Source organism: Lagopus muta, chromosome 2 (genome assembly GCF_023343835.1).
Source record: "Lagopus muta isolate bLagMut1 chromosome 2, bLagMut1 primary, whole genome shotgun sequence".
Lineage (NCBI taxonomy): Eukaryota > Metazoa > Chordata > Aves > Galliformes > Phasianidae > Lagopus > Lagopus muta.
The window spans coordinates 105,360,371-105,383,959 of NC_064434.1; the positions used below are offsets into that span (position 1 = coordinate 105,360,371).

Consider the following 23,589-nt stretch of genomic DNA (forward strand, 5'->3'; position numbering starts at 1 on the left):
CGGCCCGTCTGTCGCGGGGTGCGAGGGGTGACCCGAACCGGGGGAAAAACCCGGAGTCTTTGCACCCTTCCCCCGTGGGTACGCGTTCCCAGGATCCCCTCCGGCCTTCTCTAAGCAACGCAGCCCCAGCTGTCTTAGCCTATGAGGGATGCTCCAGTCCCTTCATCATCTTCGTGCCTCTGGCTGGGCTCCTTCCAGTGTGTCCACGTTTCTCCTGCACTGCGTCGCCAAGAACAGGACCGAGTGGCCTTGCCTGTGCTGAGCAGAGAGGAAGCATCACCTCCTTCCACCAGCTGGCATCACTCCTCCCCAGAGGCTGTGGGGTTGTTCTGTGCATGGGTACAGCCTGGTGTCTACCAGTCCTTTCTCTGCCAAGCTGCTTTCCAGCAGGTTGGTTGGCCTCCACCAGGGTGCTGGTGCCTGGGCTTGTTCCTCCCTGGGGGCAGGACTTTGCACTTCCCTTGCTGAGCAGGAGCTTTATCTTCACGCATTTCTCAGACCTGTCCTGTTGCCTCTGAATAACTGCACAACCCTCTGAGGTACCAGCCCAGCTCCCTCAGCCTTTCTTCATAGGATCTGCCCTCGGTGAAGCCACACTGGCTGTCTCAGATCACTCCATCTTGCAGGTGCCTTAACATCTCTTCTAGGAGGATCTGTTCCACGATCTTCCCAGGCACAGAGATGAGGCTCACTGACCTATAGTTCCCTGGGTCCTCCTTTCTCCTTTTCTTGAAAGTAGGAGTGATGTTTCCCTTTTTCCAGTCACTAAAGATTTGCCTGACAGCCACAAAGAGGAGAAATGCCCCTGGGCACATCCCTATCGACTGTCCTCCAGCTGGACTTTGTGCACCTAAGCACTCTGAGGCTCTACTCCATACCTCGTTGATATCTCAATGGTGATGTTACCACAGTGTTCAAGCTCTATTCACGTCAAGAGAACAGACATTAGTTGCTCTCCTTTCACCCATCAAACCAGCCATCTAATTGCAGGAGGTTTCAGACAGATTCAGCAGCAGTTCCCCTCCATAAATCCATGCTACTACTGATCGCCTTCTTACTATGCTCCATGCGTTTTGTGTCTTTCCAGTTTGCTTCAGTGTTCTTCAGCCTGACGCTCTTCTCCCCAGAGACGACTTTTCCATTTCTTCTGGTCTCAGAGGCCTGCTATTCCCGAAATCTGCAAAGGTCAGAAATTTTCACTGTGCTTGCTGACCCGGTGCAAAACGTTTTCAGCCTGTTTCAGTGCCACGTGGGACTGCTGCCATCTACAGGCGAGTGCTGCACAAAGCAGACAGCCTGTTTCCGATGCTGCTGCATTGCCTGCAAGCGCTCTGTGACCTGTAGACGATAGACTTTTGTCACTCCCTACGGCAGGCTTCAGCTCCACACCAGGCTTGAAATTCCGGAGATAAATTCACCATAATCTGTAGCAATTGGAAGAGGGTTCGTTGAAAACCACGAAGTGCAAAAATGTGTGTGAATGACACCCTTGCACCTTGCGGTGCTCTCCTGCTAGCTCATCTCTTGCTGCTGAGCAGCATATCATGACTGGCTCCAGTAGAACACACAAAGAGCTTGGCAGTCCTCAGCAGCTCTTGAAGAATGTGCATTTTGTTCCGCATGATTTAAACACGTGAAACATACCCTCTACTACTGATGGAACAAGTCTGAGCACCTGGAGATACCTGTCCTGTTAAAGAAGTAGCCAAGCCACTTTTACAGCCACTGGCTATTGGACACCTCAAAAATCAATGCCATCAAGTATGAGATATTTGCAGAAGCAAACAAATGTGCCATTGCAGAGCAAGATTTGATTTTTGCTGCAGTAAGAGGGTAAGGTCAAGAAAGTTGAGAAAGTTTTGAGGTGCTTGATGACCTGTTTGCTGGTGCAAGAGGTGAAAAAGCTCCAGTTCTCTTCAGCAAAGTCTGTAATATTCATTGCTCTGGGTTCAAACAGGTGCAGATTTTACCTACAGCCTGCTTTGAGTGAGTACTGTGGATTTGTTAGCAGGAAACTTGCACTGTGTCCTTGGCCCTGCTCTATCTCCCTGACTGAGCACATCTGTTCAGTAGGTGACCCGCAGATGTCTGCTTCAAAGCTGCCACTTTGTATTACAGTTTCTCAGAACCACAGGATCCACAAGGGTCCTGGAGTGTCAGTACCTATGGGAATTGGAAGACAGCTCTTTGAGCTTAAGCTTGGGCACTTAGGTGATCTCAGTGTAGCTCTAGCTGTGCAAGCTCTGAGTTGTGTTGTTGCCTCCTCCTGAAAAGAAAGAAAAAAAAAGAAAGAAAGTTTTAAAAAAAGAGTTACAATAGGCACCTCTTTCTGTAATGGGTCACATTATGAACCTTTGTTGTACCTCTGTGGGCAGGCATATTCTGGGCTCACAGGGCGCACTCTTTGATGGAGCATGATCCATCAGTGGGGAGTGAAATGAGACTGCTTCACCAGGGGCACTAGGACTAGCAGGCAAGATGGTCAGCATGGAGGAAACTGGAGAGAAACCTTAGGAACATCTTCAAATACACAGCTTGAGGAGCTGCCCAGCAGGCAGGTAAATACAAATGCTTCCCAGATTATGTATTTCTCAATTTACAACTCCTAGACCTCAATTTGGAGTGGAACAAAGAAAACTCTTAGCTATTCTGTGCTTTGGTAGGAACCCCTGTGATCACACTGAGCTTGGCTGTTGCAAGTGGTAGTTCCATCACCTGGCCAGCAGACGGTCTGCAAGAGCTGGACTGGATGTACTTGGATTTTCTGTTGTGTGAATTCTGCAGAACTGTTCCATGCCCTTAGAAACGCATACTACGCTGTAAAGAAAGGATCTAAATGTGACCCAGGACCAACATATGTCTTTATCACAATGCTCTTTTTTGTTGGAACAAATAACAATACATCTGGGCAGAAGATTTTAGTCTTCTCTAAACCTAAGCACTAGCTCATTTTTAATTTTTTTTCAAACTCATCAGTTAAACAAACCTAGCTGGGCACAAGGAGAAAAATGTCCTTGAGCCTATAACATACAGCAACATCTCCTGCATTTTGCCAGAGATATAACACCAAAAAAGGTCATTTTTACAGGCTTGACAGCAAGGCTATCGTAAAGATGACAATGAACTTTGGGAGCGTTCATTCAACTATCTCCAAAACTGGGGGAAAGATGTTCCCAGAAGGGCAGCTGTGCCCTGAAGGACTGGTTCAGAGTGCCTGAACAGAATTTCCTGATGACGGCTGGTAGTGCCATAATTCCTAGCTCTGTCACAGAGGAGCAGTTTGAGGAATAGAACACTATGGCCTCAAAGCAGGCCTCTCTGGATTTTCAGAGGTTCTCTACCTCCTTTGTAGGGTGTACAGTGTCCCTCTGCTCTGAATCTCCTCTCTTGGCTTTTTCCCTCATCCTCCTCAAAGGTAGCTCTGCCCCTGCTTTTTCTGATCACTCAGTTGCTTTGAATACTCTGCGCTTTCGAGAGATTTAACTTCCAGTGGTTTCCTCACCAGTAATTTCTTCTGGCCTTTTTGTGTTACTTCAGTGTCTCCTTCTTTGGGTTCTGTCCTTTGTGGACACTTGCTAGAGTGTCATCCACATTTCTCATCCCCTCATTTTGTAATGTTACTCAGGATCTGCGTTAGTTGATGTTCTTTGCTTTCTATCTTCTTCATCTCCAGGCCAAGGCAGGTGTATTCAAGAACATGGTGGGAAGGAGACTGGAATCAGTAAAGTTAGCAGGTGGTCTCCTTATCTCCTGGCCTGTTTCACACCTCTTCAAGATCCTTCCAGACATACCCTATGGAAAGTGACCTTGCTCAGAGGGATAGTTTCTGCTACAGCTTTACCGTAATCTTCATTTATGCCTTGGGCTAAGAAATATCAAATTATTTCTCAGCTTTTTTTCTGACTGGATTTTCCTGTTCTTCCTGTATATTCTCTCTGTAGAACTACATGGAGCTACCGGTTGCTAAGAAGTCCTGTGACAGCATGTTCCCTGGGCTGTTTAGCACTGTTTAGATGAATTGTCTGGTGACCGCAAATGGCAGAATTTCACCTTAGTTCGTCTACAACAGCAGCAGAAGTATGTCCCTTGCCTTAACACATTCCCAGCAAACCCACCAGAATTCAACCATAATATCTAGGGTTCGTCTGGGATTAGGGATGGATGCTGCCACATTATTTTTTTGTGAGTGGGCAACGTTCTGATGCAGCACTCACCTCTTACAGTAGGTAAGAAGTACCAATCCCAAATAGCAGAGCCTCTCTTATGCACCATAAATCATACACTAGCAGTACAGAGGACTGCACATCCAATAAATGTATAAATAGCAACAAAAATAAATGATGTGGTGATTTCTAAATCTTAAAAATCTCTAAAAGGTCACAAATGTTAGTAGAAGCTTCCATTGACATGGCAAAGCAGACATCAGCAAGTTAGCGTGTGATTTCTGCAAGCTAACCGTTACGCTGAGATAGCTGATGCTTGTCTGATAGCAATGACTTCCTCCTCGCCGGCGCACCGTTTTTGCTTTTGGGATGAATTCGTAACGCCCTATTTACCTGGAATCTCAGTGTACATTCCAGGTACGGCTGTTTGCACAATGACAGAAGAAACGGCCTGTTCAGACAGAAGAAACAAAATAGCTGTGGTCACTTGTCTGAAGAGCTCTGCTTTCCAGGAATTCCTCCACTCCTTCCCTCTAGGAGAGCACACAGACACCCTGTCAGACCGACCCAATGTTTACTATTGGAAGACGAGATACATAAGAGTGCCTGCTTTCTGCTGCTCATTGTTATCACATAGATACTTTTATTTATTAATATTATTGGTGACAGTAGAATAGACGGTTTATTTACTCCCAGCGGGCCGCCACCGGCCCGCCCACACGCCGCGGCAGCGCCTCGGGCCGCCAACAAAATGGCGGCGCAGCGCTCTCTGCCCTCAGTAAAGATGGCGGCGCAGCGCTCTCTGCCTGCTGTAAAGATGGCGGCGCCGCGCGGAGTGGGCGGCGGCCATCCGAGGTGCGAGTGTCCTTTGTCCCCAGCCCGCTCCGGAGGCGGAGATTGGCGGGGGCGGGGCTGGGGCCAGCGCGAGCGCGGTGCTGGGCGAGCGGCGGCCGTGCGCGGAGCCGCTGCTGTCGTCCTCAACGTCCCGGTCCGCCGCCGCCGCTCCCCCGCCCGCCATGAGGAAGCGCAACGAGTCGGTCACGGTGGAGCATGAGCGCGCCGCCGCCGCCGCGCCCGCGCCTCTTGACAAGGGCTGCAGCCTGAGGCACAGCCTGCGCCTGCCCGCCGCCGACACGGGCATGAAGCGACCGCTCGGCAGGTGAGCGCTGTTCTCGGCCGGGGTCGCGAGCGTGTGCCGGTGGGTGCCGGGATCGGGGCTCGGCCGGCTACCGCGCGAGAGCCGTGGCCGGGGCGAAGCCGCGGCCGTTCTCTGTCTGCCGCCTCGGCATTTGTAGTGCTTTCTGCGTGTTGGTGCTGTTACGCCGGGAGAGCGGTTGTATTCCTCTTAAAAGCAATAGATCTATAATGGGAGAAGATGCGTTTAGCCTAGGGCCGTCTTCACATCTTGTACGAAGACGGACGGATGCTTCGGAAGGGCGGCGGAAAAGGGCAGAGCCCCGAGCTACTGCCGCTGTGCAGCCGGCGTTAGCCATGGTCACGTTGCTGAAGTGTGAAGAGTATTTCATGGCCGTGCAGTTCGGGAGGCTGGAGCCAAATCGCTGTGCTGCAGGAACGCGGCAGCCTGTGGGAGCCTAAAGGCAGGCGAAGCTCTGGAAAATGAGCCCGAGCGGCTCTCTCTATGGTGAACTCCCTGAGGATCTTTCTGTTCTCTTAGACAAAACCAACATTAGAAAGGAAAATTTTCCTGCTGATGACATGGATTTTTTTTGTCACGAGTGGTGGCAGAGCCCATAAAGTGCTGTTGCTAATCTCTGTGGGTGATGGTGTTTGTTTTCGTGCCCCACAGGTAAAACTTTGGGATGCTGTCAGCGCTCGGTTCGTGTTCGCACAAGCTTTAGTAATTGCAGATGGCGCTGGGTTGGCTTCTCCGTTCTGATGGTGTGCAGTAGCTCAGACTGTGTGCGTGCTCAGCTTCTGTGACTACTTACTTGATTTCGCTGTAGGAGATTACCCCTACTTTCAGAAGTTACCAAGTGATAGCTTGCTGACTCTTCCAGTTTTAAAGCGCTTCTTTGCTGAAGCAGTTGCTACCTGAGCAGAGCCTCAGGCTGCTGGCTGGCTCTGGTGGGCAGAGATGTGGTAGAATGAGCACTGCTCCTAGATCTATGGCACAGGGAAGGCCAAGCTGAACGCATGCTCTGCTTGTGGCAAGTTTTCTTGTACTTATTCCTCCTTTTGCACTTTTCAAAACAGTCAGTGGGCAAATTTTCCCTGCTTTTCTCCAAGTTGAGCCTTTGAAACTGTTTCAGAAGCCCCTGGGGTCCTGCATGCATTTTAAGCTTGTTAATTGTCTTGGTTGAATCATGCGTTCCATACAGCAGTGTCTCACAAACTTGATGTTGTTGGAAAGCTTTATCTGCTTGGAGCTCACTTTCCCTCAACAGCAATATAAACAGACGAAATCCTATGGACCATCCTGTGCAGTATTGCAGAAATGACGCTTGTTTGCAGCCAAATCAGAACATTAAAAGAAACAATCACTTGCTTATGTCCTTCTGCTGCCTTTTCTTGGCTGCTGTACCAGTGCAGGTTGTCATATACTTCAAGTGAACCTCCTTTGGCTGCTTCACCCTTCAGCCAGTGGTTTGCAAGCAGGATATTTGGGTCTGCTAATATCCTCCATTTATGTTTTCTGCAGGATAACAACTGCACTGCTGAAGTGTGAATCTGAGCCTGCAGGAATGGGAGGTCCAGGCAGAAGGGAGTCTGATGCACAGAGATAACGGTGTTGTCCAAGGCAGCTATCTGAAGGCAGGTCAGACAGCTGCCCCATGTTCTTCAGCAGATTGCAGAGTGTGTAAGGAGGAACATAAGAGGAAGCAACATACATAATGAACTTCTGCTGGCAGGGTATCCTGGCCATGGCCAGTTATGTAGCCAGCAAACTTCTGTACTTGATTCCTCCCATTTTGATGTGCAGAGTTGTGCTGTTGTTGCAGCATACTGCTCAGTATAAGGTTGTTACCCCTTATAGCTCCTTATACCATGGGTATTTGGTTGTGTTGTTGTTTGTTAGCGTGTTTCATCACTTTTGCTTCCTAGCTCACAGAAACTGGAAGGATGTGAAGCTGCATTGCAAGGATTCTGGGGAGGTGCAGTTGGCATGGTGTCTGTGTATAATCAAAGAATATTAGGATGTTATAATCACAAAATAAACAACAGAGTTAAGCAAAGTAGACTATGATAATAAAAGAGAATAAATAGAAGACTTACCCCTATCCTGGGCTCACCCACAAAACATCAGAAGAGCACCTTCCCCACTGGCAGCCAGCTCTTAAATAGGTCTAGGAGGGCTGCAGCCAGGCTCCACCCTTCCAGCAGCACGGGTGAATTGCCTTCACCTGTGCTCCTCTGGCTGACTCATGGCTCTCCTCAGGTGATCAATCAGAGGTTCAGGCAGGCGACTCAGCAGTTCCCATACACTCTGTGACTGGGGATTAGTGCTGCAACTAGTTATTCCTAGCAACGTGCTCATTGATGCAGTAGTTAAAATTGGCACTTGTGGTGGCTGTGGGTTCCGTGTCCAGGGCAACTAGGGCTGCTTGCATTTCACGCTGCCGTTAAGAAACTCACTCTGTATATGGTTTTCTATCTTTGATAGTGACACAAACTGCTGGTTGGAAAAGCAAAGCAGCTCCATAGCAGCCTGAAGCATCTGTGTGGTTCTACAGCCCGGGGCTGACCACATGGCAGCTCCTGTGGCTGTGGAGCATTGGGACTGCAGAGACAGCAGTTTGTGATGGCAGTGCTGACCTGGGCTGCAGAGCACTAGCAGGGCTTGTGGGTGCCCTTCCCCAGCAGGACTCTTTCTCTTCACGTCCAGTGCCTCAGCAAAGGCTAAATAGCACCGTAAATGTAAACAATGCTTATTCTTCCAGCAGTATTTTTGAGTTTTAATAGCACTGCACATGTCCCTCTGTTGTGGTTCAGACCCATCATCATGCTGTACTCATTCATCCCAGAGCTGAAGTTGATTCTGAAGTGATGGCGTTTGAGCTCCTCTGTCACAAAAAGTGCATATGTGCACATACAGCTGATGGTGATGGATCTCTGATAAACCAAAGATGTATGTGAGTGCATACTGTAGTCAGTGTGGCTTACAGATGTCAAGAAATGCATGTCTTCCTGTTTTGCTCCCACATGTAGTGATAATATTAAGTATGGTGATTATCTAAGAACTTTACCAGGGGCTGCTTTGACAGTATGAGAACAATTTTTTTATTTTTAATTTTTTTAAGAAGGGATTGAGACATTTTGCCACTATTAAATGTGAGATTGCAGTGCTAAACAAGCAGCATACAAAGTGCTTGGATTGCCTGATATGTGTGTCTTGTGTGGATGACCATTCCTGTAATGTTTGTGTTGTGACTTTCTACCTGACAGCTTGAATTACCTGCTGGTTGGTTATTAAGGTAGAACTGTGTTTTGAGTATAGCAATCTTAGCAGATGTGTGTTTGAAGAGTGACTGTAAGGCTGTTACTGTACCTCAGTTTTGTGATTGCTGGCTGTGATGTTTCGAGGAAACGCATTTGAGCAGCCTTAGTTACAGAAGACCATGATGTGAGAACAGGGAGAATAAAGGAAGTCAGGTGAGTTTAATACTGGCTTTGATCTGAAAGCAAGCTCTCCTATCTCATTTCTATTGAACCCTGATCCTGGAGGCGAACAGTCGCAGGAATATTACCCTTCTCTCCTGTGGCTTAGTCCTTATCTGTGCCTCTTTAATCCCGATCAATAGCCAGACTCTAGACCTGAAATGTTAATTTTGCCATTCTGTGGTCTCGTTTGCTGGTGAAGCTTAGTTGATTCTCTGTGCTGTGAAGCAGTGACAAGCTGCAGACTCTGTGAATGGGAGCTCTGTACCTGATGCTTTGTTGTGCTGCGTCTCTGGAGAACTGCTGTCCTGCTGTCCCTTAGCTCATCTCAGCTACCTCCACTCTCAGCAGCCCCTGCTCCTGTCTCTTAATTTTACTGGAGCAGTGAGTGTGCCCATGCATGCTGAATGCAATGTGTAGTGACCCTTGGTGCCACACAGCTCCAGTAGCTGACGTGCTCTGTGCCTCCCTGTGTCTCTTTGGATTTAAGCAGCAGCATCTTTCCTCTTGACAGAAGACTTGGCCATGTCTGTCTTTCAGATCAGTTGTTGGTGAGCAGAGTGCACGAAGGACTGGTGACAGTTTCCAGTCTGTTGCTGTGCTTTTTTCCATGTTAAGTACAGGTTGAACCACGGTTTCTCATTTGGCTGTAAAAACAACCTGCTCTGTGGTTTTCTATTAATTTTATTAATAATTTTACTGCAATTCCTCTTTGAAGAGGAAGCACGGTAGTATTTTGCGTGGATCTGTCAAAAATGGCATTGTGTAACTATTTCCACACATCTGTCTGCCTGTCCCATGACTGGGAACTCAGTGGCTGTGGCTAAAACTGTTTTCTCCAGTTCCCCATGTTTCAAAGAACTCTGCCCAAGCACACTTGCTTTGGGCTCAGTGGGAATTTTTCTCTGGTGTTATAACTGAGTTTCGTGTTGGTCTCCTTGCACTCTATTTGACTGCAGTGCCATTATTGTGGCATCCTATGGACCCTTGAGTTCAGTTCTTCTTCTTTGGCTTATGTCTAAATTATTAACTGTGGCTGCTGTTAGTTCCTTTGGGACTGCTATATCATAGGGCGAGCTGTCAGTCAGTGTGATGCTGTGCTGCAGGGTGACCAGCTGAGCTTCATCATCAGCACAAGTCCTGGACTCCCATTGTGAGCTTTTCTCTCTGTATGTCCCTTTTTCCTCCTGTACCCTCCTGTCTATTTCCAGCCCGTTCTTACACAGAGGATCAATGGCCTACTTACGACGAGCTTGTTTCTGAAGATGATTTGCTTTCTTGCTATAAATGGTATGTAGTTGCCCAGCCAGGAACCTAGTTCTCTGCAAATGCATTCCCAGGTCATCACAGCAAGTCCATAGATTTTTCAGCAGGATGTGGGAATGCGTTTCTTTTTGTTGGAAACAACACTGTGGTGTTTTAATGAAAATTAATGATGGTGACATCATATCCTCTCCAGAATCTGCTGCTCTGAGTGAGAGACCTGGTGATATCCTCTTAGGAGGCTGCAAATAATTTATCTTACCCTTACTGGCCTGAAGGCAGATCAGATTATTTTGGCATTCACATCAGGGTGTGAAATTGGTAAACACGCTTCTATTGCAATTCCCCTATGGATCCCTGCGTTTTGGAAACTCAGTGTGTAGCTGCTGTAAAGGTGACATTGGTGGTGGTACAGTCGTGGATGGCTTCTGATATCCAGAGTGAGTGAGTGTAAGCAAGGAAGGTTCACTAAGGCTGTAATGTGAGAGCACTATGTTAATGTGGCCGTGACTGAATCAGTACCACGGGAAGATTAAAAGACAGTACTTGGGTGTTTTAAAAGGGTAACAGGAGATCTAGGAGACTTTCAAGTCATTAGCCTGAGGTGGTGCCTGTGCAATTCTAATGGTAAGAGTTAACTTGCAATTCAATAAAAGAGGATTTAACAGCTAAACATTCTAATGAAAGTAGATTTATCCTTTGGAAGGCAGGGTATAAAATGTGGCAAGTTTATCAAGATTGCATCTTCATTGGTGGAAGTGGTAGAATTGTTTCTCCAAAGCTCTTGATGTTGTGCTTTGGTTTGTTCTAAGGGTTTGCACTGCAAACAGAGGATGCATCAGATATATTGCAAACCAGCTCAGTAGGCAGCAAAACACGTAGGAAGTTTTCTTGGGATTGATCCTTGGGCTGCAGGGTGTGTAATTCTGTCCATCAGCCACAGCAGTGAGGAGGCAATTACTGCTGGAAGAACTGGGAGGATGAGGTAGGGAGCAGGGCAAGTCAGCAGCCCAGGGCAGCTGGCAAAATAGCTGAACCTTCTCAGGAGACAGGTTAAAGGTAGCTGACCCCAGGGCAGCGTGGCTGAGAGGGGAGCAGGGCCCGATGCGATGCTGTAGCCCAGAATTGCTCTGTGTGGCCACCTCCACCGGCCACTTGTGTACCAGCATGCTGTCTGTGCTGCCCAGCTTCTCTGCCTTGCTTCTCACCTTGCTGGCATGCTTCTCTTTCCCACTGCACTAACAGCATGGCAGTGAACTTCAGAAGTCTGCTTCTTGCTCGATGAAGGCAATTAAACTTGTGAGCAGAGTTTTCTATTTTTAGCCTGTGTGCTTTGATCATTTAAACTGTGATCATTGAGCTGAGCTAGCAGGAAGGGTGTCTGTGTTTACTATTCAAATGGAGCTGTTTGCTTAATCCAGATTTATTTCAACACTATAACTCTTACTGAGTGCTGGAGCACTAAAAAAAATGTTGGACAAGAAATAGAACTTGTAAAAAAATAAACAATTGAAAGTATTTGAGATAAGTCCCACAGCTGCCCTCACATTGTTCAAAGCAGTCTTTCCAATCACTGAAGGACAATTGCAGAAACCAAAAGAAGAGTCTGGAGTAAATAAAAACCAGCCTTCAGTTTTCTTCTGATTCAAGCAAATATCTGAAACAACACCTTCTGACGTATAGGATTGCATGGCTGCAAACTTCCCCTGACAGAGTGGCCACTTCCACTTATTTTGGTAAGTAATCGCCATATCTGAATGTTTGCTGAATGGCGTGAGGCACAGATAACAGAATATCCAGCTCCTCTTTTAACATCACTTAAGCCCAGAGATGTTCCTTTGTGTCTTTGGCTGTCTCTGCCTTCTGCTGTGTAAAGTGTGCGATAGCAGCTGCTGCTCCTTCTCTGGTCAGTGGGGCTGAGTGTGAGCTTCACCTTTCACTGTGGTGCATTGCTTCTCCATCAGAACGGCAAGCAAGGAGGCTAGCTCAGTCTGCAGCTGTTGCTCTGCAGTATCTGCTCTATTCTGAGCATGTTTGGAGTACTGAAATCAAATTTGTAGCAGCTGAAACTCAGTGCTTCTCACCAAAGGGATCGTTGTTGAATGATACTTAAAATGAGGTTGTTTGGGGTGTCATCTCTTGTTGCAGGTGGTGGGCAGAATGAAGAACTTGGTGCGGATAAAAACTGCTTGGAAGACAACTTTTCAGTATGCAGGCTCAGAACAGAGAACAGCAAGTACATTTACCCCGTCTAAGGCTGATTTGCCTTCCCCTGGGGTGACTTCTCTGAGACAGAGAAGCCTCTGCAGATGAGGGTGATGCAACTGGATCTTGAGTCAGGGCTTCAAGGGCTTCCTCCTGTAAAAGAAAGCATCCACAAGGTGCTCAAGTCGCTTAAGTGGATTAAGTAGATCCCCACAAAGTGAAGCCTAGCTCTGATTTCTCCCTTAGCAGTAGTTCTAACTCGCTTGTTGTAAAGTTTTGGTTGGTTTCCAAGCAGCTTTAGGAAGCAGAGGCAAAGCTGACAATGTCAGTTTTGTGCTGCTGAATGAAAAAACTGCAAACTGGACACAGTCATTGGAAATACTCTGTTCTTTATTCCTCTGCAAATCCAGCAGAAATGCAGTGAATAACCTTTTCTTTCTATTTCCGATAGCTTTGTGCTGTCCCTAAAGCATTCTTTTCCCCCTTTTGACTACCAGAGCAGGGACCACGTATGCTTTAAGCTTGTGGCTGATGATGTACAGTGCTGCAAAACATTCAGTTCCCACTCACTTAAGTAGAAATGCCAACAGCTGCTTTCTGCTTTCCTTGTTTCATGGTGTGGCTCTTCAGAACTTCAGCAAAGGCTCTGGTTTCAGTTGTCAGCTTCATTTTTCAAGCTTTGTCGTTCTGGAGTTGCTTCCTCCACAAGCTGACACCTGCAGCAAAAATACCTGACTGAAGCACAGATAAAAGCAGGAATGAATTAATATTCCTGGCTCTATGCAAAATAACCTGCTGTTCAAGGTAGGTCAGGGGCTGACAGCAACTCTGTATCTCTTCTTGCATCTGTTCTTTAATCACAGCTGTCGCCTCACGTTCACGAAGCTTTCTTCCTTTTCTAAGCAGGTCAGGTAGAGAGGGTGCTGAGTCTACCAGCTAAATGTAACAGGATCAGTGGATGGCCAGCATATGTAATGTTTTGGCATTGGTTAATGCTCTTGTCTGCTTGCATGCCTCTAACAGGGAACTGTTGGTTCATTGTAATCCAAATGTTTTGCTCGTGATGTGTTCTGCATCTAAAAGGTGGCAGCATGGCTGCTAATGCAAAAGCATTCTTTCCTTCAGGCTTCCAGGTCATCAGATCTCTGCCAGCAAAAGCAGAGCTGCCTCAGGTGGACAAATGTAAGATGGCCATCTTCATGCTTTCAGAAGGGAAAGATCTACTGCTGTAGACAGATGAGGCTGCTTGCACGCTATAAAAGAGAGCCAGAGCCACAGAGCCTACCAGGAGTGATAATTTTCAGGCTGTGTGGCTGTTTTCCAAAAACCACTGTGTGAAGATCTCACGTTCATGAGTGCGTGCAGCTTGGAAGAATGGACCTGTTCAAACATGAATATCCCTAGGAACAAAGTCAGAACTTATGGATTCTTGCTGTTGCTGCGAGCTTTGCACACATGCTGCTCTGGCAGATTTACAGTGCATTAACAAGCATAAGTGGTGGTAGGGGAGCTGGCTTGGCTGCACTGTGTGCTTTTTCAATGAAGATATGCATTCAACAGCCAAGTGGCTTTATGTTAAAAAGCACTTAGGTAACTGGTGGAGTTTTATGGATCTGAATTGATTTTGCTTTTGAACTTTGCTTCTTGGCCCTTTGTTTTTGCACCGTGATATTCCTCTTCCTCATGGAGAATGAGAGAGAAAAGGAAAGTACTGCTTCAGGGGAATCCCACTCAACTGGTCTAAGGCTCTTGTTTTGCACTCCCAGTGCTGCTTAAGCCTTCTCTTGTTTGTGCTGTTTTTCCCTCTTACATTTACACACAGCCTTGTGTTCCCCAGCACATGGACTAGCGAGAGGCTTGTGCCTTTAATACACAACAGCTGTTAGCTGTGAAATGAGTAGAAAACTTAAGCATTCAGTAAACGCTGTCGAGGGAGTGTACTTGCACTGCAGATAATATCTCAGTGCCAAGCTCAAATAAATCTAGCGTGGGTGACTTTGGATTTGATGAGTATCAGCAGCATTGCTGGAGAGCTGTGGAGAAAGCATGGTTTATCCTGGAATGATTTATCCCATGGTGCAAACAAAGCTGCTGTTGCACCAGATGTATTCAGAGCAAGTAAACAACCTTAAAACCCAGTCCCCAGGCCTGCTTTTCTGTCCCAACACTCAGTGGTTTGATTGCCTAGGGTGTAATTACTCATTGTTTGCTACATACTCAAGTAACAGTAGCATCTACTCCTTTCTTCTTGAAACACAGCTTCCAGGTGAATGTTGTCACACACAACACCAGTGCTAATAGCATTTTACTGAATACTGAAAAGCAACAGAGCTGCTGCTGCAGGTCATTATATCGAGGTCATTACCTGAATTGTGAACTGAGACATGGCTATTAAGGTCTCAATACCTGCAACTTGCCCCTTCCAATTGCAAACCCAGCTCTGGGAGATGCTGTTGGAAATACCCAAGTAGTTTTTGTCTTAACTTTCATTGGGCTGCATTTTTGGCTCTGCCAGGCATCTCTGATGCCTGCAATCCTGTGTATACCCAATTTAGGATTTACGTAACTTCTGGGAGTACAACATTGCTTTTCCCAGTTTGTGGGAAGCCAGACTTAAAATTTTCAGACCATTGCTCTTGCTTGACAAGTAGCTCCAATTTTCTCTACTGAATTTAATCTCTACATTCAACTATTGTAACATGTCATGCCCAAATAATGGTTTTGGAGAACCTGGCATGTACAAGAATTTATATATTCCTACTTGTTCTCCTAGCCTGTATTTAATTGGCCCAAAAAAACGTAATCTTCTCTTGCCAGTAGCTCCTACAACTATTACAAAAATCACCTACGGGTAATAATTCTTGATGTAGCACAGATAAGAGGCACCCATATCAGAAAATAAACCTCTTCACCCTACTTCCCCAGCTGCTTTTGGTCCTGTGGGGGTGGAACTCTGCCTGAGTCCTTCCAGGCTCCCCTTACCTCTTCTTCTAGGTAAGGACATCCCTATTACACCTTGCTCAACTTGGCCTTCCTCAGCTTGTTTTTCCCAAACCCTTTTCAAACTCACCCCCTCCCCAGGCTTCCAGTGCTCACACTGGGATATCAGGTTTCCCCAGCTCTCTGCAGATAACAGCTATTCTCACTTCCAATGTCCCATCCCATTCCTATTCACAACTAATGTACCCTTCACATTACAGCAGGAGGCTCTGGCCCCCACTTCTTTCTCCCACTCCAAGTTGTTCTTACAAGCTGCAGTAGGGGGGGTGTGCAGGGATGTGTTCTTGTGCTGGCCCAACTCTAATATCCCAAACTCACTGTTTTCCTTCACCTTTTTGTTTGTTTGTTTTTCCACAATTCCACTATTTGTACCCTGTATAATCAAAAAATAGTAGGATGTTATAATCACAAAATAAACAAGAGAGTTAGGCAAAGCAGACTGTGGTAACAAAGGAGAGTAAGTAGAAGACTTACCCCTATCCTGAGCTCACCCACAAAACACCAGCAGAGCCAATCTCCAGCAGAGCTCCTTCCCCACTGGCAGCCAGCTCTTAAATAGGTCTAGGAGGGATGGAGCCAGGCTCCCCCCCTTCCAGCAGCACAGGTGAATTGCCTTCAGCTGTGCTCCTCTGGCTGACTCATGGCTCGCCTCAGGTGATCAATCAGAGGTTCAGGCCGTGGCTCAGCAGTTCCCATACATCCCCTCAACTGCAATTCCACATACTGTTAGCAATTGCATTTCCACATACCATTAAAAGTTGCATTTCCACATAATTTCCACATACCATTAAGACCGTTTCTCCCAGTGCCTTCAAAATCCACAAATCAAACAATACAATTCCTCAGTTTCCACAGACACCCAGCACTTGGTCTCATGATTAGGGTACTCAATTATAAAACTGGTCCCATTACTCCATTTACGTTCCTGGTTTCTCATTCAATATTCCCCTGGCTCACCAACAATGTTTCTCCAGTGAGCCAAAATACAACCCAGGGGGTCTTCTCATATCACTTTAGACACCCCTTGTTCCATAACAGCCTCGTACACAATATAACATAACATAACACATTCATGACATAAACATTTAACAATCACAGAGACAGTGACAGTAATCAGTACAATTTATCCTCAGGATCCTTCCTCTCTCTGCCTCCCTCCAGAGCCCAACCTTCCCCCTGTATTCATGTCCCACACTTGCGTAGCTGCCAATCTCCTTCTCCAATAAACAACATATCAATGATAAACATCATTTCCATCCATGAGTACAAATTAGGCCCTAGAAATTGATCTAATTGTTCTGCTACACTTATAGGATCCTCAGCTAAGGAATTCTTCTTGAAACTTCTAACTTCTAGTGAAAACAGCAGCATTACCATACCCTATTTCCCTTTGACCTAAGAAGACTGCCCTAAGAGGATAAAGTGAAGTGTTAGTAAGGTTAGCATTAGAGAAAGGAAAACTCTCCAGGTCCCATTCGCATTACTCCAACTCCCTCAGTCATCGAGAGCGCATCCTCTCTCCCAGACCTGCACAGATCAGCAGCACCCACTCTCCTCCTCTGCAGAGCTCACTGCCGCCTGCACTGCTTTAGAAATTGAAGGGGGGAGGGGGAAGTTACCTAAGGGATCCATTTATGATCTTTCTGCTTCTCTTTCCTATTTCCTTTGAACTTTGACTCCTTGCAAGGAACATTTCTTTACTTCTTGCACCCATTAAGCGACCTAAGCCAATTCTGTTTCAGAAAAAGGAGTCTTGCTGTTTACATAGAAATACAAAGTCTGATAGGCCCAATTTTCGTCAGACTACTATTTAGGTCCAAATAATGATTTTCCCTGTAGAGGCTCTCTACTGTATACAGTATTTAAACATCTTTTCCCTGTTCTTTTCCCTAGTTTCGCAATTGCAATGGTGGTGTCCCGCAAGTAGGAGCGCGCCTATGGACACAACATGACAGCCTTTAGACCCTGTTTTCTCCCCCTTGCCTCCCCCCTCCCCTGTTTCCCCAGTGGCTGCATACTCCAGGTTCACAATCTTACCAGAAGGTTGACATTTGATATTTACTTGTTAATATATTTGTTATCTGGTGTCAGTCAGCAGTCATCCTGTTGTTTCCAAGATGTCTCGGTGCTCTCCTTGTCCTGTTGATATGGTGATTTTCTTTAAAGTCATCGTTAAACAAAGAGCACTGGGGGATGATGTCTCTTAAGGCCCTTCCTCGGGTAGGCCATCACTTGTTCTCTGGTTTGCTCTCGTGCAGGATGTTCTTGCAGTGTGTATGACAAAATATACATCTATACACCTATGTACAGAGTGTGCATTCCCGGGAAGGTTCGTCTATAGGATAAGTGATGTAAACTTACCAGAGATCTTCTCCAAGTTAAGTAGAAGGACTCCCAAAAAGAACTATGATAGCAGAGATCATGAAATAAAAATAATGTTATCCAATTCTAATGCAGAAACAACATTTGATTCCCACAGATGCCTGCCTTTTACTTCTACATTTGTGTCTCTTGGAGAGCCAGCTGTTAAGTTTGTGAGATTGGCAAGTTGACATCCTGAGGTCCTTAGGGCTGATGGCTTTACTTTTTATTCACTTGCTGTTGGTCAGAGGGAGTTACAGATGCAGTCTGACTGTCTGGGCTGTAAGAGGAGAACTAAGTGGAAAGCCCACAAATCTCTCCAGTCAACTGCTTCAAGTTTCAAACCTCATCTGTACTCATATAGCTGGAGCACTGCTGCAGCCAAGCAGAGATGCTTTGAAAAGCTGCTTTTAATGTGTTTGCAGGTAAGTGCTAAGTTGCATGTACTGGTTCAGGTCTTTCCTAGGATGAACTTCCTGTTTTTGGCACATTAACGTGCTAAATTCAGACTGTCAACAGAAGGGAATGGAATTAGGATAAACATGCTGTAGTGTACCAGTGTAGAGCTTCTCCAATTCAAATGGCAGGTTTTGGTTGTTTTGCTTTTAATAAAGATGTTAGAAATCCAGTGGGTCTAACTGAAGGCAACATTTCAAAGCATTTGATTGATGTTACTTGGGATGTTAATGTAAAACCAGGGACGGGGTGCTGGAAGTGCTGGTTAGCATATAAATAAAATATTCTGGCTGCTTGCTGACCTGCAGCATTTTTCTGGAGCTGCATGCAGCTTTCATTCTGTCTCTGTGATATTGCTGGGAACAGAGAAATAAGCTACTGCTTGTGGTTGCTGTTTGCTGTGCTATAGAAAAGCAATGTACTATTTAGCAAAAGGGAAAAAAAAAAAAAAAGCATTCTTTGCTATGGTAGCAGCAAAGGAAAGAATAAATTGGTTTTGAATTGTTTGCATTAAAAAAAAAAAAGAATTGTAGTGCCATGTTTAGAGCTGTGGCAGATACTTCTGTGTTCTCACTGGCTTTCTTGAATTCAGGAGAAGAGCCATGTTAGGATTTGGTGGATTTTCTGTAATTCAGGCTGCCCATGCTCTGCATACAGCACCTCCAGTGAAGCAGAACTGAGGCTTGGCTGAAGATGTTTCAGTGAGGACTTGTTTGGCTGGGCCTGAAATAGAAGAACCGTGCCGTGGCCTGTTTGCCTATGCAGCTTCGCACAGAAGCCAGGAGGGGACAAACCTTTTGACATCAGCATCTTCTCAGTTTGCATTTGGCTGCAAGCGATGCAGGTTTTGCAGCAAATCAAGGAGAAGACCTGAATTGTTCTTGCACTGCAGCACTGCCTTGTTGCATGTCATTGCTGTCCTGAAGTTGCTGAGATGTTTTGAACTGGAGATGAGACCCAGCCCCTGCCTGCAAACCATTCAGGAGCTGGGATGCTCTCTGAATGTGCTGTCGCACAGTTGGAAGGGTGGTAGGGTTTTTTTTTCCTTTTTTATTGGCAGGGAGCAGGTGAAATAAAACAAGATTAATCAGCTTGGGCAGATTGAATGGCTTGCGTGAAGGAGAAGAAAGATCGAGTGTTGCTTTTGCTATAAGGAGGAGCCCTGTGCGATGCTGTCCATCCAGGGTTCCCACAGAGAGAAAATGGATGCTGTTGAAGGTCTGCCTGGGCTAGAAACCATCTCTCATTCAAAACAAGACTGACAAGGAAGGCTGGAGGGCTTGCCAGAGACTTGATATGCAGGCTGTCCTATCCTGGGAGTGGCTGCTCTGCCCTTTCTGCACACTCCTGTGCAATCTGTGGCTCAGCTGCTGTTTCCAGGTTGTAGAAAATGTTGGTTTGGATACCCGCATTGGGAACTGAAAGATGCCAGTGGTAGATTTGTTCTCCTCCGTTGCTGTTGTGTGACAGTGCAGTACTTAAAGCTGACTTTGGTGCCTATGCTTCCATGGTAGCTTAGTGCCTGAGCTGCAGGCCATGAGGCCTCCCCTCAACCTCTGGGCTGAGCAAACCCAGGGCCCTCAGCCATATTATTCTTCAATATGCTTAAATGCCTTTAGGTTAGAGCAGCTTATTCTCCAACTCGCATTTTCCAAGTAAGCCCCTAAGACCGATGTACCTTCCTGGTGAAGTGGTGATAAGTGTGCTGCTGCTGCTTTCTCCTGAGCACTCAAAAAGCGCCGTGTGAAGGGCATTTATTTCTTGAAATAGCTTTTCTGCAGGGCAAAAGCAGTTTAATTTAGGTAAATTACTCACTAGGTATTTAGCAGATAATTTTACTGTGTCTGTACTGTCTCCGATTTACCCGTGGAAGCAAAGCTGTTTGTTGATGGATTGAGGCTTTGTCCTGGTTGCATTTTAAGTAGACATCTCCCTGGTGATGAGGTGTAAATGTCACATTACCTATTAGCATTTGGCAGAGGGCACCAGAGCAAAGGAAAGGATGCTCATTCAGTCTTCTACAGAGAAAAAGAGGAAATTAAAATCATCCCTTTGCTCTGATGGAGTTACTCGGTGTGTTCTTCAGCAGTTTCCTGATTCCAGCTCACGGGTGGGTCTTGTAACCCAGGTGTGGGAGAACCCCAGTTTTGATGTCTTCTTGTTGTGCCTGCAGGGGTTCAGAGCTGGCTCTGGTGCTATTCTGCACCACTGGTTTTACTGTAGGGCTGAAATCTGGGCCTGTGTGAAGGTCCCCAGTGTGGGCAGGCACTGTGCTGGTGTCACTGCCTGTGCCCTCGGGGCCTCTGCATCCTGCTGCTCCTGTTGCTGTCTGTGAGTGGAGATGGGTCACCAAAGCTTTAGTTCCCTTGGTGTTCCTCTGTTCTGTACCTTTTCCATCATCAGGCATTTTCTGTTTCCATTTTCCCCGATACTTCAGGAAACTGGACTCGAGGTATGGAAAGCCTTTGGCTTTTTTCAAGTCTTCACTGTCAGGTTTTCCATGGAAAGTATTACAATCCTTTGGGTGTTTCGCTGTGTGCTTACTGCAGCCAGAGTTGCTCCTCACGTCTTAAAATGTGTGGTTCCCCTTTTGGAGATGGCTGTTTCTTCACCTTGTCAGAAAAGGTGCATCCTCCTGGATGGCAGATGCCTACACAGTTCCCAGGCAAGAGGAGATGGGCAGGTGCTTAGGGGAGGCAGTAGTGTGGTGGGTGCTGACTTTGGAAATGTAAGATAGCCCGTTCCCAGAGACCGTACCAAAAAGTTCAAGGGAGGGCTGGGAGGAGATTTTCTCCTTTTGCTCAGTGTAGGGGTGCAAAAACTGTTGAGATCTGAAGTGTTTTGGCTGTACGCTCATTTCTTAGAAGAAATATTTTTCAAAAGAGCTCCCCATGCCCTCTGTGTGATTGTTGCAAGTAGCTGACAGCGTTCAAACCTTTCTGGCACTGCTATGGAGAAAGTTCAGCATGTCACCTCCTGAACAGCCCAGTGGGAAATAGTAATTTCAGACCTGCTGGAAGAATTGATCTCTGCCTTTGGCTGCTGGCAAGAGCTGCTGATAGCAGTGCTGATTGTTCACTGATGTGCAGCGTGGTTCCTGCTCAGGACTCAGCTGGAGAGCAAAGGAGTCCTGTTGCCTGAAGGGTGTGAATACATTTTAGTTCTGGACTGCATGCAATCACAATTGAATCCTAATTGTTTCTGCCCATAGCACGTCAATTAAGCAAACCATGGCAAGTGCAGCGTTGTGCATGCACGCCACACACATTTCTGTATGTACCATCTGAGATGGTAAAGAGTATTTTGAGAAAAGTTGCTTTACTTCTACTCTGTGATCTGTTGATTCCATGTATGTTTTTCTTAAAGCAGCTTACTCAATCTGAATACTCCGGAGAAAAGAGAAGTATTGGGAAACTGGACTCACAGAGAGTAAAAGCCACAGAGCAGAAATCTTATCATGTTTTATAACTTAGAAGGATTTCCTTTCCAGGTCATTGGGAGGTAAGAGCCCTTCTAGCTGAGTAAGGCAGGACTCTGCTCCAGTCTGCACAGATGCTGTGTAACATTAGCAGTTGAGTATTAGGCAGTCTCATTACAAATAGTTCTTCAAAATACTTGAAGTCTTAACTGGAAAAAAAGCAACAAACCATGCTGATAGTGCTTAAAGTGGTGCACACAGCCAGGCTTCTATTTGCAGACAGACGTGTGATGTGCTTTTCTAGAGATGTTGTAATCTGTAAAATCAGCAGAAAAAATCTCTGTTACAGCGTGTTGTAGAGGGAAGTTTCTGTTCCGTGTCTCTAGGCTGACTTATCAGCTGATGGTTTGGTGGTTTCTGCTTCTCTCAACCAGCTGAGGCTCCATAAACTCCTTCAAGTTTCTTTTGTTTAAAGAATAAGTGAATTGGTTTTTGAATTCACCAAGCACACGGATGGTTATGATGACTGCTTTGTAAATTCCTGCTGCACTCAGGCCTTTCTTTTCTCCTTCTCTTCCACAGGCGGCATGGGTTCTGGTTCCGATTGCGGAGGCTGATCATCTGGCTGCTGGGAGTGTACATAGCCATTCCATTCCTAGTAAAACTTTGCCCTGCTATTCAGGCGAAGCTGGTCTTCCTAAACTTTGGTAAGTGACTCAGTCTTTTGAAGAGAGGTGAAGGGTGAAAGCAAGGAGTGTCTTCATTTCTCATTTTTCTGCTCTGACTTCCCACTCTGCAAGCTTACGGCTTGTGAAAGATGTGAGCCTTTGCAGACTATAAGTTCTCTGGACTATGAGTTGGAGAGCATTCTCTGTGGCCTTAGCGGTCTCCAGTCGTGCAGTGGGTCTGGAGAGCAAACTTGACTCCTAGAGAAGCTCAGGTAACCACAGGATGGAAAATGATGGGAGAATTACTGAATGAAGGATGCTTCTTTGCAATCTAAATTTTTGTTTTAAAACTTGTGTGTGATTTGTAATGAAGCTTGAAAAACTTCCTCCTCTGATCACAAAAACTCTGGGTGGGAGGATCAAGTACAGAGATCATGGAATGCCTTGGGTTGGAAGGGATTTTAAAGCTCAATCATCCCCAATCCCTGCCGTGGGCTGGCTGCCCCCCACCAGCTCAGGCTGCCCAGGGCCCATCCAACCTGGCCTTGCACCTCCAGGCATGGGGCACCACAGCTCTCTGGGCAGCACTGCCAGGGCCTCACTGCCCTCTAAGTAAGAAATTTCCCCCTAACATCTTAATCAAAACCTCCCCTTTTAGTTTAAAGCCATTCCCTCTTGTTCTATCATTACCTGTATAAAAAGCTGGTTTACCTCCTGTAAATATGTTGCTTTTATGTACTGACATATTGCTTTTATATTGCTTTTGTTATTTTGGCTGCATTCTCTCTATGTTCTACCACCTTGGTCCGTGGTTGCTATGAAGACATGGCAATTATGTGCTGTTCATTGGAGAGTAAGCTAGCAAGCTGCATATCCTCCTCCAAGGCTCAGGAGAGGGTTTGACACTGTTTGCCTTACTCTTACATGACAACAGCAGTGTGGGGTCTGCTATTATAATGCATTATCCAGAGAGGTGGTGGAGTCTCCTTCTATGGAGATATTCAAGAGCCATCTGGCTGCCTACCTGTGTGACCTATTGGAGACAGCCTCCTTTAGCAGTAGGTTGGACTCAGTGATCTCTTGAGGCCCCTTTCATCCCCTGCAGTTCCATGATCTTTACAATCCTCTATCTTTTTTTATTAAGGAGGAGGAAACCACACGCCATCCTGAAACACATTACCCATTAACTTTGGGATACACCCTTTGTTGCAGGTCAGGTTGTTCCATCAGTAAATTCCACTGCTGCAAACAATAAAAACTTTGCCAAGTCAACAAGTCACTGCACTGATAGAGCAGGAGTGGCTGTTGTGCCTGGAGACTGGCAGAGCAGACTGGGCAGTGGTGGTTCAGAGGAGCTGCATCTCCCCCACCTCTTAGTTTTACTCTGCTCCCTATTTGTTTCTTTTGCATGTGTCATCTTTCATCTTTGTGTTTTAGC

General features: G+C 46.2%; 1 protein-coding gene and 1 long non-coding RNA gene across 5 annotated transcripts in view; one reads left to right on the forward strand and one right to left on the reverse strand.

Annotated features, from left to right (window-relative positions):
* Positions 1-2,251: 2,251 nt before the first annotated feature.
* LOC125688897 (lysophosphatidylserine lipase ABHD12) overlaps positions 2,252-23,589 on the forward strand; it is a 35,249-nt gene continuing 13,911 nt past the window's right edge. Inside the window, exons 1-2 of the mRNA XM_048935517.1 lie at positions 2,252-5,322; positions 22,066-22,190. Coding sequence (XP_048791474.1) covers positions 5,180-5,322; positions 22,066-22,190 — 268 coding nt within the window. The 5' untranslated portion in view covers positions 2,252-5,179. The remainder of the gene's footprint in view (positions 5,323-22,065; positions 22,191-23,589) is intronic.
* Positions 5,331-17,540, reverse strand: LOC125688907 (uncharacterized). 4 transcript variants are annotated; one of them, XR_007374954.1, is made up of 5 exons: positions 15,723-17,540; positions 15,580-15,621; positions 12,819-14,281; positions 7,398-12,401; positions 5,331-7,294 (listed from the first exon to the last, which is right to left on the reverse strand). It is a non-coding gene; the product is annotated as an uncharacterized LOC125688907 (long non-coding RNA). The 4 variants fall into 4 exon arrangements; XR_007374955.1 differs by having other exon boundaries at positions 7,398-12,964; XR_007374953.1 differs by having other exon boundaries at positions 7,398-14,281.